This window comes from Rana temporaria, chromosome 13 (genome assembly GCF_905171775.1).
Source record: "Rana temporaria chromosome 13, aRanTem1.1, whole genome shotgun sequence".
Classification (NCBI taxonomy): Eukaryota; Metazoa; Chordata; class Amphibia; order Anura; family Ranidae; genus Rana; species Rana temporaria.
The window spans coordinates 36,228,348-36,243,343 of NC_053501.1; the positions used below are offsets into that span (position 1 = coordinate 36,228,348).

Genomic DNA, 14,996 nt, shown 5'->3' on the forward strand with positions numbered 1-14,996 from the left:
CCTCGTGTTGTCCCCCGCTTGGCGGAGGGGGACAAAGCCCACCTGGTCTTTATGGACCAGAGAGGGTAAAACTACATTTAGGCGGAGGGAGAGGACCTTTGTGAAGATCTTGAGATCAGAGTTCAGCAGGGCTATCGGCCTGTAGCTAGCGCATAGTGAGGGGTCCTTGTCTGGTTTGGGGATGAGGGTGATGAATGAGCGCTGCATGTCTTGCGGGATGGGGGTCTGCTGTAGGAAGGCATTGAAGAGCTTCGTCATGTGAGGGAGGAGTGTGGGGAGGAAGGTCTTATAGTATTCGTATGGAAACCCGTCAGGGCCTGGGGATTTGTGGGCGGGTAGGGACTTAATGGCCGCGGTCAGTTCCTCTCCTGTAATGGGAGCGTTAAGGGAGGCTAGGTCGTCCGGTTGTAGCCGGGAAATGCCCGCCCGAGATAGGTATTGTGTCATCCTGTCTAGCAGGTCGGGGGGGGGGGTGGGTCATGCAGGATTTCTGGCTTGTTATACAGGTCGGCGTAAAATGCTGCGAAGGTATCCGCAATACTCTGTGGGTGTGATATAATATTGCCCGAGCCGTCCTGGACCTGGTGCGGGGTGGACGCGAGCGAGCGGTCTGCTAGTTTCCTCGCCAGTAGCGCCTGTGCCTTGTTACCCTTGTCATAGTATACCTGGCGGAGGCGTACTAGAGCTTTCTCGACTCGACCCAACGCGAGGTCCCGGAGTGTTGAGCGTACCAGGGCGATACGTTTCAGTAGCGTCAGGGAGGGGGAAGACTGTAAGCGAATCTCTAGGGCCCGGAGCTGCGCTTCCGCCTGTTTTCTAGCCGACTCGGCATTCCTCTTAAGGGCCGAGGATATGGCCATGCACCGTCCCCTAATTACCGCCTTGTGGGCGGCCCACAGTGTGGTAGTGGAGACGTCCTGTGTGTCATTTTCGCTGAAGTAAAGTTGCAGGGTGGAGTCTATTTCCATTTTGGAGGGGGTGTGTTTCAGGAGAAAGTCATTCAGGCGCCAGTTATAGGGCCTGCGGGTGGGGGTGTTGAGGTCAATGGTCAAGGTTATGGGGGCGTGGTCGGACCAGGAGATGGGCAGGATCTGTGCGGAGTCAGTAACACGTAATGTAGTATTGTTGACTAAGAAGTAATCTATACGTGAGTGCGTATGGTGGGGGGATGAATAGAATGTGAACTGGCGATCCCCTGGGTGAAGCGCCCTCCATGCATCGAATAGCGCATGTTTCCTCGTCAGCTGACGGAAGAGTTTAGAGTCCCGTAGGGCTTTTGTTTGAGAGGCTCGGGGGTTCACCACCAGGCGGTCCCAGGTCGCCGAATGGGGCAAGTTAAAGTCCCCCCCCACTACCAGTAGGTCGTGGGGGGATTTAGCCAGGCGGGTAAGAACCCGGCTTAGAAATCTGGGCTGATGTGCGTTGGGGGCATACAAGGTGCATAAAGTTATGTCCCGAGAGTGCCATGTCCCCCTCAGAATGATGAAGTGGCCCAGGGGGTCGATGTAGGAGTCTGTGCAAGTGAAGGGAGTTCCCCGTTTGATCAGGATTGCGACCCCTGCCCGTTTGCGTGGACTGAAGGCCTGGTATATTAAGGGGAAATACCTGGATGCAAAGGTAAAGGAATCGCCCTTGGAAAAGTGTGACTCCTGTACCATTATAATCTCTGCTCCTGTTTGCCTGAATTCCCTAAGTGCTAGGTGGCGTTTTCTGTTAGAGTTAAGCCCGTGTACGTTTAGAGATAGCAACTTAGCCATATTGTGGGTGGAGAGAACGCGGTTTGTACTTAGCTGGAGTTGGTCGAGCTGCATCTGGTTCTGGGAGGGCGAGAGGGGAGACCGCCGGGGCGACGGCAACCAAGGCGTGCTGTCGGGTGCTGCCTGCACGGGAGAGGAGAGAGAGGTGTCTGAAAAGAGAGAAAAGAGTGAGAACAAAGACAAAACATAACACTTCAACAATCAACAATGGGGGCCCGAATGGCCCGAGGGCCCTCAGGTCCCAACATTTACTTAAGGACCTCCCGACCAAAAAGTCCGAAAGCATAGGTCGGGGGGGCAGGGGGGTGGCGTGGAGGAACTCCACTGTGGGGGTTAGGGGAATAGGAACTCTTAGGCTATCAGCCATGGGGGGGTCCATGATCAAAAGGACAGCCTCTTTGACTTCTCATCCGAGATAGGCCCGATGTGAGGCATAGGGGTAAGGCTAGGGCAACCGGGGGTGAATAGTGGGGTAAGAGCAAAGAAAAAAGCAAAAGTCCAAAAACAGCAATAGGACCGGAGAGTCTCCCGCAGTGTTCGAGGCGGATTTCGTGGCCGGGGCGACCAACTTAGGTGTGCTTGTGCCTGGGGGAGTTGCGGGCAGGGTCCCGGCCCCTGGGACGTTTAGGCGGCGGGACTCTCTGCCAGACTACTGGTGGAGGGGGCGGCGTGGCCACGAGGTCCCAATCCGGCAGCCGGGGGACGGGAATGTCCAGAGTTTTGCAGAAGTCATCCAAGTCTTCTGGGTAGCGTAGGGTGGCTGAGGTCCCCTGGTGGTTGGCGGACAGGCTAAAGGGGAAGCCCCATCGATACACAATGTCCTTGTCTTGCAAGGTGCGGAGCAGGGGTTGTAGTAGGCGTCGTTTCTGCAACGTGATCCAAGATAGATCCGGGTAGAGCTGTAGAGGGTTGTTGTCAAAGCGGAGGTTGCGCATGGGACGGGCTTTGCGCATTATGTTTTCCTTCAGCGGGTAGGAGTTTATGCGGCATATGACGTCCCGTGGTTTGGAGGCTGGGCCCTTTGGTTTAAGGGCTCGGTGGGCTCTGTCCATCTCAATGGTCTTGTCTGTTGGTTCCCCCAGTATTTCGTTAAATAAATTCTGAAGGGTGAGCTGCAGATCTTCTGCCCCGTCTGCCTCAGGGAGGCCGCGTATGCGGATGTTGTTGCGGCGCCCCCTGTTGTCCAGGTCTTCAACATGCCGCTGCATGTCCCTTAACATGAGACGGTGGTCTGATGCCTGGGTCTGGGTGCGATGTACCGCTAGTTTAGTCTCTTGAATCTCCTCCTCTGCCATTTCCATTCTGTCGTTTAAATGTTTGAGGCCCGTTTGGAGGACTTGAATTTCAGCGCGGCATGTCGCCTTAACGTCCTCCACAAGCTGTTTGAAATCATCTTTAGTGGGGATGGCTTGCAAGTAGGACTGCCATGGTGGGGGGGGTGGTAGGGGGGTCCCCTGGCATCATAGGTGGACTGTAGTGGGTCAGTGGGGGATGGGTAGCGAGCGGAAGCTGGTTCCCTGTGCTGTCTAGCCTCTCGGGGGGGTTGCTGGGGTAGTTCCCATGGGTTGGACCAGGCCTCAGCCTGATCCCCAGGTGGGGTGTGGGCCCTCCCGTGCCATGGAGCGCTGGTGCTGGCCATGGAGGCATATGAGGGGGGAGAGATCCCCAGCTGAACCCCAGGCTCCAGGTGAGTGGGTGTTTGGGTCTGTCTCTGAGCTGCTGGGGAGGTGGATCCCGGCCTAGTAGTAGCAGAGGAGCTGCTGCGTTCTGGAAGGCCCATGGAGGCCTGGGAGCATGCGGAGGCCTGCAGGGCCGGAAAATCCTCCTCAAGCGTGAGGGAGGGGGAGAGCTGTGAGCCGCCGTGCTGTTCAAGGTCCGGGGCCGTTCGTAGCAGGCGGGGGAAGGCCCCCGTGCATGGCGTGTCCCGCTCCAGAGAGGCAGTGAGGGCTGGGGCCTGTGACTCGTGGTCCGCTGCGGGGGGGTGGGGGTGCTTAGCTTCACTCACCCACGGCTGTGAGCCATCCTGGCTCAGGGATGGAGCGGTGGACTGCCCTCGCGTCGGGGATGGCTCCGGATGGTGAGGCAGGAGGGAGCGATGCGGAGAGACCTCCGTTCTGTTGATGGCCGCGTCCGGCGCCATCTTGTCTCCTCCGCCCGGCGGCATGTCGGGCGGTTTAAAGTAGTCTTTGAGGGTCGCAGCGGAGCCTGGCGGGGGTTGGGATGATCCCCTTGTCTTGCTGGATCTGGTGGTCCGCGATCCGCCCATGGATGGCGGCGATTACCCCCGGTTTTTTGCCTGTTAGCTGCGGGCTGGAGAGGAGCTCTCAGGGGATGCTTCCTTCCAGGCTGGCTTCCGGTCACGCCCCCACTGCTCATATTTTAATACAAATAGCCGATTCCCCTAGACCGAACGAGCAGGAAGCTAAGGGGAGAAAATTTTTTTTTTTACAAATGGGTGAACTCCCGCTTTAAGTGGTTAAAGCATAGCTCCCAATTGTCCCTGATTTGGAGCAATGTCCCTCATTCTCCTCATTTGTCCCTCATTTTGGTCTGATCTATACAGATGTATATAAAATGCACTTTTTATCTATCAAAAAGTGTTTCCCGGTGCTAAACCTTTCATCTGATTTCTAAATTGCTGCATTTGTCAATTACAAAAGCCAATATAAAGGAATAGTTGTGATAAAAAAGCACTTGTGGGTTTTATTTTTTTGTACAATTCTCCTTTAAGGGGGGTGTGGCAAAGGGTGTGTCCTATGCAGAGCTTTTTTTCTCAGAAAATAGGTGCAGGAACTCAACCATGACTCTGTTCAGATTTCACAAACAGTAGAAGGGTATTAAAGGGGCATTTAATACCAGGATTGCATTACATACAGAGAGCAGAGTTCAGGGGGTTACACACAGAGTGCAGAGCTGTCACTTGTAAACACAGAAACCAGACTTCTGTGTTCACAAGTGTTTGTGGTGAGCAGGCACCAAAGGTCTGAGCCAAAGGTGGTGGAACTGAGTTCCCCCAAGTTCCCCCTGAAAAAAAGCCCTGGTCCTATGCCTGCATACTTATATTGATAGGTGTCCCTCATTACCATCTCAGAAAGTTGGGAGGTATGGTTAAAGTAACGTAGTGCCTTATCGCAAAAAATGGCGTGGTCATGAAGGAGGGTAAACCTTGCGGTCAAGTGGTTAAAGCACCTTTTGATGCAACAAGGGCTGCAACTGATATACTTTTAGCGTCACTTTACCGTTGGAATTGCGGAGGTATTCGGCTGCCAGCGGTGCGGTCTTACCCCCCCACTAACGGCTGAAAAGCAAAAGCCTGATCGTGTGTACAGGGCTTTACCCGTCTAGGATGCCCGCGATGTTGGCAGCCGAAGCCGAGCAATCGTTCGTCTCTCAGCTGCCCCCGCCGCCATCCTCGGTGAGGGAATCAGGAAGTGAATCATTGCGGCTTCACTGTCCGGTTCCCTACTGCGCATGCGCGAGTTTTGCGGCCTGTCCTCACTGGTCCCCATTGTCTACTGGGACCAGTGTGTTTCCCAGAAGACAGCGGGGGTGACACGAAGGGGCGTGACTCCCGTGAGAGTCTATTCCCGGAAGTGGGTGCAAATACCTGTATTATACAGGTATCTGCACCCCCCTCCCTCCTGAAAGGTGCCAAAGGTGACACCGGAGGGGGGCGGGGAAGTTTCCGAAAAGCAGAGGTTCACTTTTTTGCATACTAGTTCATTATGCCTTTGTGTGGCAATTTTTTTTGTTTTATTTTTTATTATTATTATTATTTTTGGAGAGTTTACAAGCACTTTAATAGAAAGGTTTCCCGGGACCAGAAAGTTATTTGAAGGGTTCCTCCATGTTAAAGGGACAGCCTATAGTGATAATGTTGTTTTTCTACAGACACCCTGAGGTGATGAAGACACAACGATATGAATAGAGACATTCCAGCCTCCTATTGTTCCCATGGCCTTGGCATGTAACAAACAGAAGAATTCTCCGCTAATGAAGCAATATTTCACGTTTAATGCTGCAGGCTGACAGCCATTGACCCCCCAGACCCCGGCAATGCCCCCCCTCAGACCCCGGCCATGCCCCCCTCCGCCCGCACCCGGCGCGCATCTTGCGCATCTTTCCAGCGCTGGAAGGGTTGCAGGGCGGTAGCTAGGCATGCTAAACCCCGGCCTGTGATTGGCCGGCCCGGGCCGTGACGTAGGGGTGGAACTAGTGGAAACTACACAAGCCATTTCCACCTGCGTAACGCTCCAGTGGTTGTGGCATCTTCCCGGAGACACTGCAGCACTGACCGGTCCCCTCCCTCCTCCTCCTCCCCCACATCTGCCCATACACAAGCCGCCAGACACCGAGCTATGGCCGCTAATCCGGAGGAGCTGAGCGGATGGATGGAAGGGGATGCGGCTCCGGAGGATTGGGAATCAGCAGGAGGCGCCTGGGGCTCCCTGGACCAGAGAAGGAGCATCAAAGCTCAGCTGGCAGGGCATCCACCGGTTGCCATGGAGACAACGTCCACAGGTAAGCAGGGGAGGTGGGCACACCTTCTCCCCAGGACTAAGGGCAAGTTCCTGACCTGGGGGCTATGGATGCAGCTCTTCCCTTTAAGTTGGTCATCAAAGAAGGAGATGATCAGGGATGGTGGAAGTGAGTCAGAAATCTGAATAATAAAAGGCGATTGTGCGCTGGTTGCTATCGGTTACAGCGCTTTACTTGTAACTCTTTGCCATGACTACTCTGGGGTTACTAAAACCAGAGTAGTCATGCATGGCAACCAATCAGTGTCAAGCTTCAGTTTGTTCAGTTAAGCTTTAAAAATGAAATCTAGAAGCCAATTGGAAGCCAATTAGTAAATCTCCCTCACAGTCCAGTGTCACCTGATGGAGGTGCCTTGTTATTCACTTGTTATACGTTTATAGGGACTGTACCACCATCCAGAATAGATCCATAGAAAATGGTATAAAAATGATGACCGATCAATAGGTAACTTGTTCATTTTATTTATACAGCAGCAACAATTTACACAACACTTTACATAATGTACATTTACTACACTGTATATATAGAGGCAACTATTCAGCGGTTTATATACTATACATTCATATCAGCCCCTGCCCTCAAAGAGCTTACAATCTAAAGCTGACTATACAATCTCCTGACCAGAGGCGTTGCTAGGGGGGTGCGGTCCGCACCGGGTGACACCCGCTAGAGGGGTGACACTATCCCGTTTATTTATTTTTTAGCTGACATGCCCAGCCTGCCCTGTGCAATCCCAGCTTGCCCTGTACCACCCCAGCCTGCCCTGTACCACCCCAGCCTGCCCTGTATCACCCAGCCTGCCCTGTACCACCCCAGTCTGCCCTGTACCCCCCCAAACAGCCCTGTACCACCCCAGCCTGCCCTGTACCACCCAGCCTGCCCTGTACCACCCAGCCTGCCCTATGCCACCACAGCCTGCCCTGTACCACCCCAGCCTGCCCTGTACCACCCCAAACTTTCCCATGCCACCCCAACTTGCCCTGTGCCACCCCAATCTGCCCTATGCCACCATAACTTGCCCTATACCACCCCGACCTGCCCAATGCCACCCTAACTTGCCCTGTACCACCCCAACCTTTTCCATGCCATCCCAACTTGCCCTATGCCATCCCAACCTCCCCTGTACCACCCCAACCTGCCCTGTACCACCCCAACCTGCCCTGTACCACCCTAACTTGCCCTATGCAACCCTAACTTGCCCTATACCACCCCAAACTACCCTATATCACCCCAACATGCCCTATACCATCTTAACCTGTCCTATACCACCCCACTACACCAACCTGCCACTATACCACTCTATACTGCCCTAACCTGCCACTATACTGCCCTATACTATCACTTACAGGGGCTGGTTTGGGGTGCGCCCCGTATGCTGCTTGCTTGGTGCTGGGCAGCCTAGACAGAGGGGGGGCGACACCATGTTTTACTGCACCGGGTGACACCAACCCTAGTGACGCCACTGCTCCTGACCATCCAAGGAACATTAAAGGGGTTGTAAAGGCAATTTTTTATTTTCTTTAAATAACAAACATGTTATACCTACCTCCGCTGTGCAGCTCGTTTTGCACAGAGTAGCCCCGAACCTGGTCTTCTGGGGTCCCTCGGCTCCTCCCCGCAAGAACTAAACACCTTCATGGCAGCTCTCTCACATGGTGGTTAGTTCTTGCAGGCGCGCTCCCGTGATACAGCCGGCGGCTTTAGCCGCTCACTGTATCACTCGGGTCCGCCACCCGTCGCGCCATTGGATGTGATTGACAGCAGCGCGAGCCAATGGCTGCGCCGCTTTCAATCCATCCACTCTAGCCAATCAACGGCCAGGATGAGCAGCGAAGACGACGTCGGGAGAAAGCGATGCAGGTGAACGGGCTCAGGTAAGTAAAACAGGGGGGCCGGTAGTATTGTCGGATGTTTTTTCACCTTAATGCATAGGATGCATGAAGGTAAATAAACATGAACCTTTACTGTCCCTTTAAGGTTCCTCCCAAAGGTTGCTCGGGGGTTCCTTGACCAGTGATCAACGTTTGCTTCTCACATGAGAAGCCACTAACAGCAATGAGCCTTTTAGCTCTTTGTAAAAAAAGGATGCTTCCCATTGACCATTACACTGAGCCTGGAAAGTTATTTCAAGGGTTCCTCAATATTAAACAGTTTGAAAAAGGACGCCATAAACTATACCAGCCATTCTTAACCAGGGTTCCTCCAAAGGTTGCTTGGGGTTCCTTGAGCAATGAGCAACTTCTGCCTCTCAGATGAGAAGCCAATGACAACAATGAACAGTTTTAGTTCTCTGTAGGGGAAGATGCTTCCCATTTACCCATACACTGAACCTGGAAAGTTATTTCAAGGGTTCCTTCATGTTAAACAGGTTGAAAAAGATACACTATACCAGCCATTCTTAACCAGGGTTCCATGGAACTCATGGGTTCCTCCAGAGGTTGCTTGGGGTTCCTTGAGCTCTGGTTGACTGACCTCCTATCTGCCTGGATACTTGACAGGGCCAGTGGCATGACCCCAGTGTTTTTTTTTAATCATCCTTAAAGGTGACATTATGACCAACACTCTAAGACCCCTTTTACACTGGGTCGCTTTGCAGGCGCTATAACGCAAAAAATAGCGCCTGCAAAGCGACCTGAAACAGCCGCTGCTGTCTCTCCAGTGTGAAACCCAGGGGGCTTTCACAATGGAGCGGTGCGCTAGCAGAACGGTAGAAAAAGTCCTGCTAGCAGCATCTTGGGAGCAAATTTTTTTTTTTAAAAGCCAGCAGCTACAAATACGGCAGCAGCTGACTTTTAAAACATGGACACTTACCTGTCCAGCGCGCCCGCAATGTCAGCAGCCGAGGCTGAGCAATCGCTCGGTCCTCGGCTGCTTCCGCCGCCATCCTCGGTAAAAGAATGAGGAAGTGAAGCCTTGCGGCTTCACTGCCCGATTCCCTACTGCGCATGCGCGAGGATCGCGGCGCGCCGTCACTGGTCCCTGCTCTCTTCTGGGAACAGTGTTTCCCAGAAGACAGCGAGGGGGGGGGTGATGTGCCAGGCTGGATTCCACGCAAGGATCCGAACCCAGAAGTGGTGCAAATATCTGCATCCCCCTCCCCCTGAAAGGTGTCAAATGTGACACCGGAGGGGGGGAGGGATCCAAAAAGCGGAGGTTCACTTTTTGTGTGAACCTCAGCTTTAACACCTTAATGCGTGCTCACATGGTGTTGAGTGCTTGTGGGCGCGCTCCCGTGATACAGCCGGCGGCCATAACCGCTCACTGTATCACTCGGCCCCCCCCCCCCATAGAATGCATTAAGGTGAAAAAACATTTACCTTTTAAGGACTGTATCTCACATACTAGGGCCAATTTAGTCAGGAGACTACCAGCATGTCTTTGGACCCACACAAGCACAGAGAGACATGCAAACTCCATGCAGATAATGTGCTGTTGGGATTCAGTAGTGTTCCAATCCAGGGACCCCAGTGCTACAAGGTAGAAGTGCTAATTACCACTGTACTACCTTAAATGCAGATAAGAGGGCTTAGACAATATCAGCTTCTTCTTTTTTTTTTTTTCTTTTTACTGCTATTATTTTAAACCAGCTATTTAGTATAGAATGTTCAGTGCCAAAAATACAAGAAAGCAAATCACAGTCATTGTGGAACACAGCCTGTCAAACTGTCACCCTGGTTGTCTTCGAACTGTCAGTTGAGTAGTGCTGATAATTTGGGTAATTTAGTTGCAGAGAGAATTTAGAAATTACGGTACGGCAACAATAAAAATATCAGGAGTGGTGGCTTAGTGCTATTAAAGATGGACTTGTGGCCGCCTTTTATATAGCACTTGTCATTCAGAAAGCTGAATTGGATAAGTAACTTGGAGAAAGATGGGTCAGTCTGTAGAATGAGGCAAATGTTGTTTCTGGTGACGGTATGTACAAAGGTGGGATAAAACACAACTTACTGTGGGCAGCGCACAGCTCCTCTGTACTTATTCTGTGGATTTTGAAAAATCTGGTGAAGTTGTAGAGTAGACTGTAGAACAAAATAGTTGTATTTTTATATTTTTATATGTATATATATAATGTGTGTGTGTGTGTGTGTATATAGCTGCAAAACTATAGATAGATAGATAGGCCCAGATTCACGTAGAAGATACAACGGCGTATCTCCAGAGTCTGAGCCGTCGTATCTTGGCGCCTGATTCAAGGAATCAGATACGCCAGAATTTCTCTAAGATACGACCAGCGTAAGTCTCCTACGCCGTCGTATCTTAACTGCATATTTACGCTGGCCGCTAGGGGCGTGTACGCTGATTTACGCCTAGATTATGTAAATCAGCTAGATACGCCTATTTACGAACGTACGCCCGGCCGTCGCAGTACAGATACGCCGTTTACGTTAGGCTTTTTCCGGCGTAAAGTTACCCCTGCTACATGAGGCACAGCCAATGTTAAGTATGGACGTCGGGCCAGCGTCAAATTTTCCGTCGATTACGTCGTTTGCGTAAGTCGTTCACAAATAGGGCTGTGCGTCATTTACGTTCACGTCGAACACATTGGCTTTTTGCGGTTTAATTTGGAGCATGCGCACTGGGATACTTTCACGGACGGCGCATGCGCCGTTCGTAAAAAGCGTCATTTAGCCCAGGTTCACACTGGGTACGATTTGGTACGATTTGAGATGCGATTTCACATGTCAAATCGCATCGCAAAACGGCGCCATTTGCCAGCAATTGTCGGCAATGGCACCGTCCTAATCGGTGCGACGCCGCATCTGCGGCGCTGCACCGATTTCAAAAAGTAGTTACTGTACTACTTTTTGCAAAACCGCAGCCGTGAAATCGCGGTTAAATCGCGATTTTACCGCGATTTTGAATTCGCAGCAGTATGAACCTAGCCTTACGTGGGGTCACAATAAGTGAACATTAAAACACGCCCACATGTTCCATATTTGAATTAGGCAGGCTTACGCTGGCCTATTTACGCTACGCCGCCGCAACTTTGCTTTGTGAATACTGCACTTGCCTGTCAAAATTTCGGAGGCGTAGCGTAAATAGGATACGTTACGCCCGCTCACAAATACGCGCTCCCTACGAGAATCTGGGACATAGAATTTTGCAGCTATGGTCGAGAATGTGTTTTTTTGTTTTTGTTATTTCTGGAGGAAGTTATTGTTTATTTAAGTGATTGCTACTTTTGGTTGTTATTTATTTAGAAAGCTATTGCTGTGTAAACACATGAAGATATGTATCCTTTGATTAAATATTGATTTCCCATCCCTGGCTATATGAAATGGTTGGGCGTTTGCCCGGGTCTTGTGTCTGGTGGTGCTAAATTATGCGCCTCTTTCTTGGCTTTTTAAAAGTTAGAAGGTGCAATGGCTTTGCTTATAGTCATAAATGTTTAATCGTGCTGCTAACAGACTTAGCTAAAGGTGCACTCCGAGCAAGATTGATCATTGAACCTTGAAATGTATAAAAGAAGCATAGCCCACCTGCTGTAAAGTTCAATTTTTTAACCAAGATACTGTAAATTGCAGCAGTCCATTCTATCCCATGTCCATCTGTGTCTAGTGATCCTGGATCACATCTGTTGGTAATGCTGGAATAACCTCCCTGCTGCTGATACTAAGAAGTTGCTCACAGCCACCATTTACGTTCAAACCTGCCTGAAGTTTGAATGGACTTGGTAATGCAGAAATCAAGGGGGATAAACTTTCTTTCGGCAGAGACTGCAAGAAGTACACTCCAAGTGCCCACCTACTGATAATGTACTGCACACGGTGTGCCGGTGTGTCTGGGCACACCATAATCACCCTGTGCCGTTCTGATTCCTCCGGCTTCCTGTTGCCCCCTGTCTACCCCCTGTAGTGCTGCCAGCTTCCCTCCTCTCCCACCTGCTGCTGCAGGGGATGATTCAGGATGGATGAGTGAATGGACACAGTGGGCCAGATTCAGAAAGAGATACAACAGCGTATCTCCTGATACGCCGTCGTATCTCTGATTGCGCTCGGTCGTATCTATGCGACTGATTTATAGAATCCCTAAGATCCGACAGGTGTAAGTGTCTTACATCGTCGGATCTTAGGCTGCATATTTACGCTGGCCGCTAGGTGGCGCTTCCGTATGTTTTACGCGAGGAATATGCAAATTAGGATTTACGCAGATTCAGAAACGAACGACCGCCCGGGGTTTTTTTTTACGCCGTTTGCGTTCGGCTTTTTCCGTTGTAAAGTTACCCCTGCTATATGAGGGGTATGTGCTGCGTATCCTATGTTAAAGTATGGCCGTCGTTCCCGCGTCGAATTTTGAAAATTTTACGTCGTTTGCGTAAGTCGTTCGCGAATACGGCTGAACGTAATTTACGTTCACGTCGAAACCAATGACGTCCTTGCGACGTCATTTAGAGCAATGCATACTGGGATATTTTACAGACAGCGCATGCGCTGTTCAAGAAAAACGTAAAAAACGCGGGGTCAACACAAATTTAAATACTACACGCCCCCAACATCCCCATTTGAATTAAGCAGCCTTACGCCGCAACACATGCGTTACGCCGCCGTAAATATGGGCGCAAGTTCTTTCTGAATACAGAACTAAGCGCCCAAAGTTACAGCGGTGTAACGCAGGGCTCGACAAATCCCGGGCGCCAGGTCGCCATGGCGACTAGAAATAGGGTCCTGGCGACTTGGCTTGGAAGGGGGGCAAAAAAACAAAAAAAAAAAAAAAAATTTTGTGAGCTGGCGCCATCTGGTGGTGAGCCGTTGGTATTACAAGTTATTACCACCCGATGTGTGAGCTGGCGCCATCTGGTGGTGGCCGTTGGTATTACAAGTTAAGCGTTACAAGTTAAACAGCAATTCTAATGTCATTTTTCACTATTTTCACTGCCATCTTCTTCCCTCTAATTAGAACCCCCAAACATTATAGATATTTTTTATCCTAACACCCTAGAGAATAAAATGGCGATCGTTGCAATACTTTCTGTCATGCCGTATTTGCACAGCGGTCTTACAAGCTCACTTTTTTGGGAAAAAATTACACTTTTTTTAATTAAAAAATAAGACAACAGTAAAGTTATCCCCATTTTTTTAATATTATGAAAGATAATGTTACGCCGAGTAAATTCATACCCAACATGTCACGCTTCAAAATTGCATCCGCTCGTGTAATGGCGACAAACTTTTACCCTTTAAAATCTTCATAGGCGACGTTTTAAAAAATCCACAGGTTGCATGTTTTGAGTTACAGAGGAGGTCTAGGGCTAGAATTATTTCTCTCGCTCTACCAATCGCGGTGATACCTCACATGTGTGGTTTGAACACCGTTTACATATGCGGGCACTGCTCACGTATGTGTTCGCTTCTGCGCGCAAGCTCGTCGGGACGGGGCGCGTTTTCTGGCTCCTAACTTTTTTAGCTGGCTCCTAGGTTCCAAGCAAATTTGTCAACCCTGGTGTAACGTATCGGAGATACGTTACGCCGGCCAGACAGACACGCTCAGGTATCTGAATCCGGTCCAGTGAGTGTACCAATCTCTCCTGCGTTCATTCTTAACTGAAGCATAGTAAACTATGTTTACTGTGATTCCATTTGTGAATGAACAGGAAGCCGCTCAGCACAGAGCACTTCCCATTTGTTCACTGTCCAGTCAGTGCAGCTGAGTCTGCATAGGAAGTGACTGAGGAAGCTCTGTCCTCATTCAATTTCTCTCTCTGTTTAGACCTGTTCACTGTCCAGTCAGTGCAGCTGAGGCTGCATAGGAAGTGACTGAGGAAGCTCTGTCCTCATTCAATTTCTCTCTCTGTTTAGATCCTTAAAAATTAACCAAAGCCCCCCAACAAGGCTCCTAAAATAAAATAAAAAACATTGTAAAATGTTTGGAAGAAATGGAAGAAAACCATGGAAGAAAACCATCGGACCTTCAGGAAAAAACGTAAGATCCACATCTTCTGAAGGATCAGGACGTCACTGGACGGAAATAAGCGCCTTGAGGCGATTTAGTTCGCATTTGCAGTTCTATACAGGTTATTCACTCACTCACTCAAAAAATAATTAAAGAAATAAAATTGTAAAAATGAATTACTAAAATAATAGAAATAAAAACTACTGACACCGTCCACTGCCCTACTGACACCAATATCTTCTCTACTGACACTATGCTTTGCTCTGCTGATATACACGCATGTGTGTTTGTGTTTTGGGGTGCACACACTAATGCAATAGACTGCGCACACCAATGTTGTATAGATGTGTGTGCTCATGTTATAGGGGATTGCACAGGACTCTGATTTGTGAAATTTAAATAAACTTTCTGACTTTAGAAACAGTTACTTTGTTTACTGCTCAGTAAATATTGCATTAAATTGCTGTTTATATAAGGGTCCAATCACACAAGCCTGGTCCACAGCACATGCGTTAAAGTGGTTGTAAAGCCTTACATATACCCAGTGAAGTGACTGGCCCCAGGTGATACACAGAGATGAAAGAAATTCTCCTACATAAGTTGTACCTGTTTATCTGCAGTCTTCTTTTCTCTACATTCGTTCAAGGTGAGGGATTTACACAGGATCTCTCAGATTTCAAAAGCAGGGGGCGGTAAGCTGAAGTAACATCAATGAGGAGAGCTATGAGAGCTGATTGGAGGAAAGGGACACCCCCCCCCCTCTTCACACAGGAACAGGGCTGAGGCTGCCAATCACAAGCTGTGCCTTCT

At 50.0% G+C, this 14,996-nt stretch overlaps 1 protein-coding gene across 1 annotated transcript in view; it reads left to right on the forward strand.

Annotated features, from left to right (window-relative positions):
- The first annotated feature begins 5,975 nt into the window (after positions 1–5,975).
- RTN1 (reticulon 1) overlaps positions 5,976–14,996 on the forward strand; it is a 194,702-nt gene continuing 185,681 nt past the window's right edge. Inside the window, exon 1 of the mRNA XM_040331957.1 lies at positions 5,976–6,278. Coding sequence (XP_040187891.1) covers positions 6,116–6,278 — 163 coding nt within the window. The 5' untranslated portion in view covers positions 5,976–6,115. The remainder of the gene's footprint in view (positions 6,279–14,996) is intronic.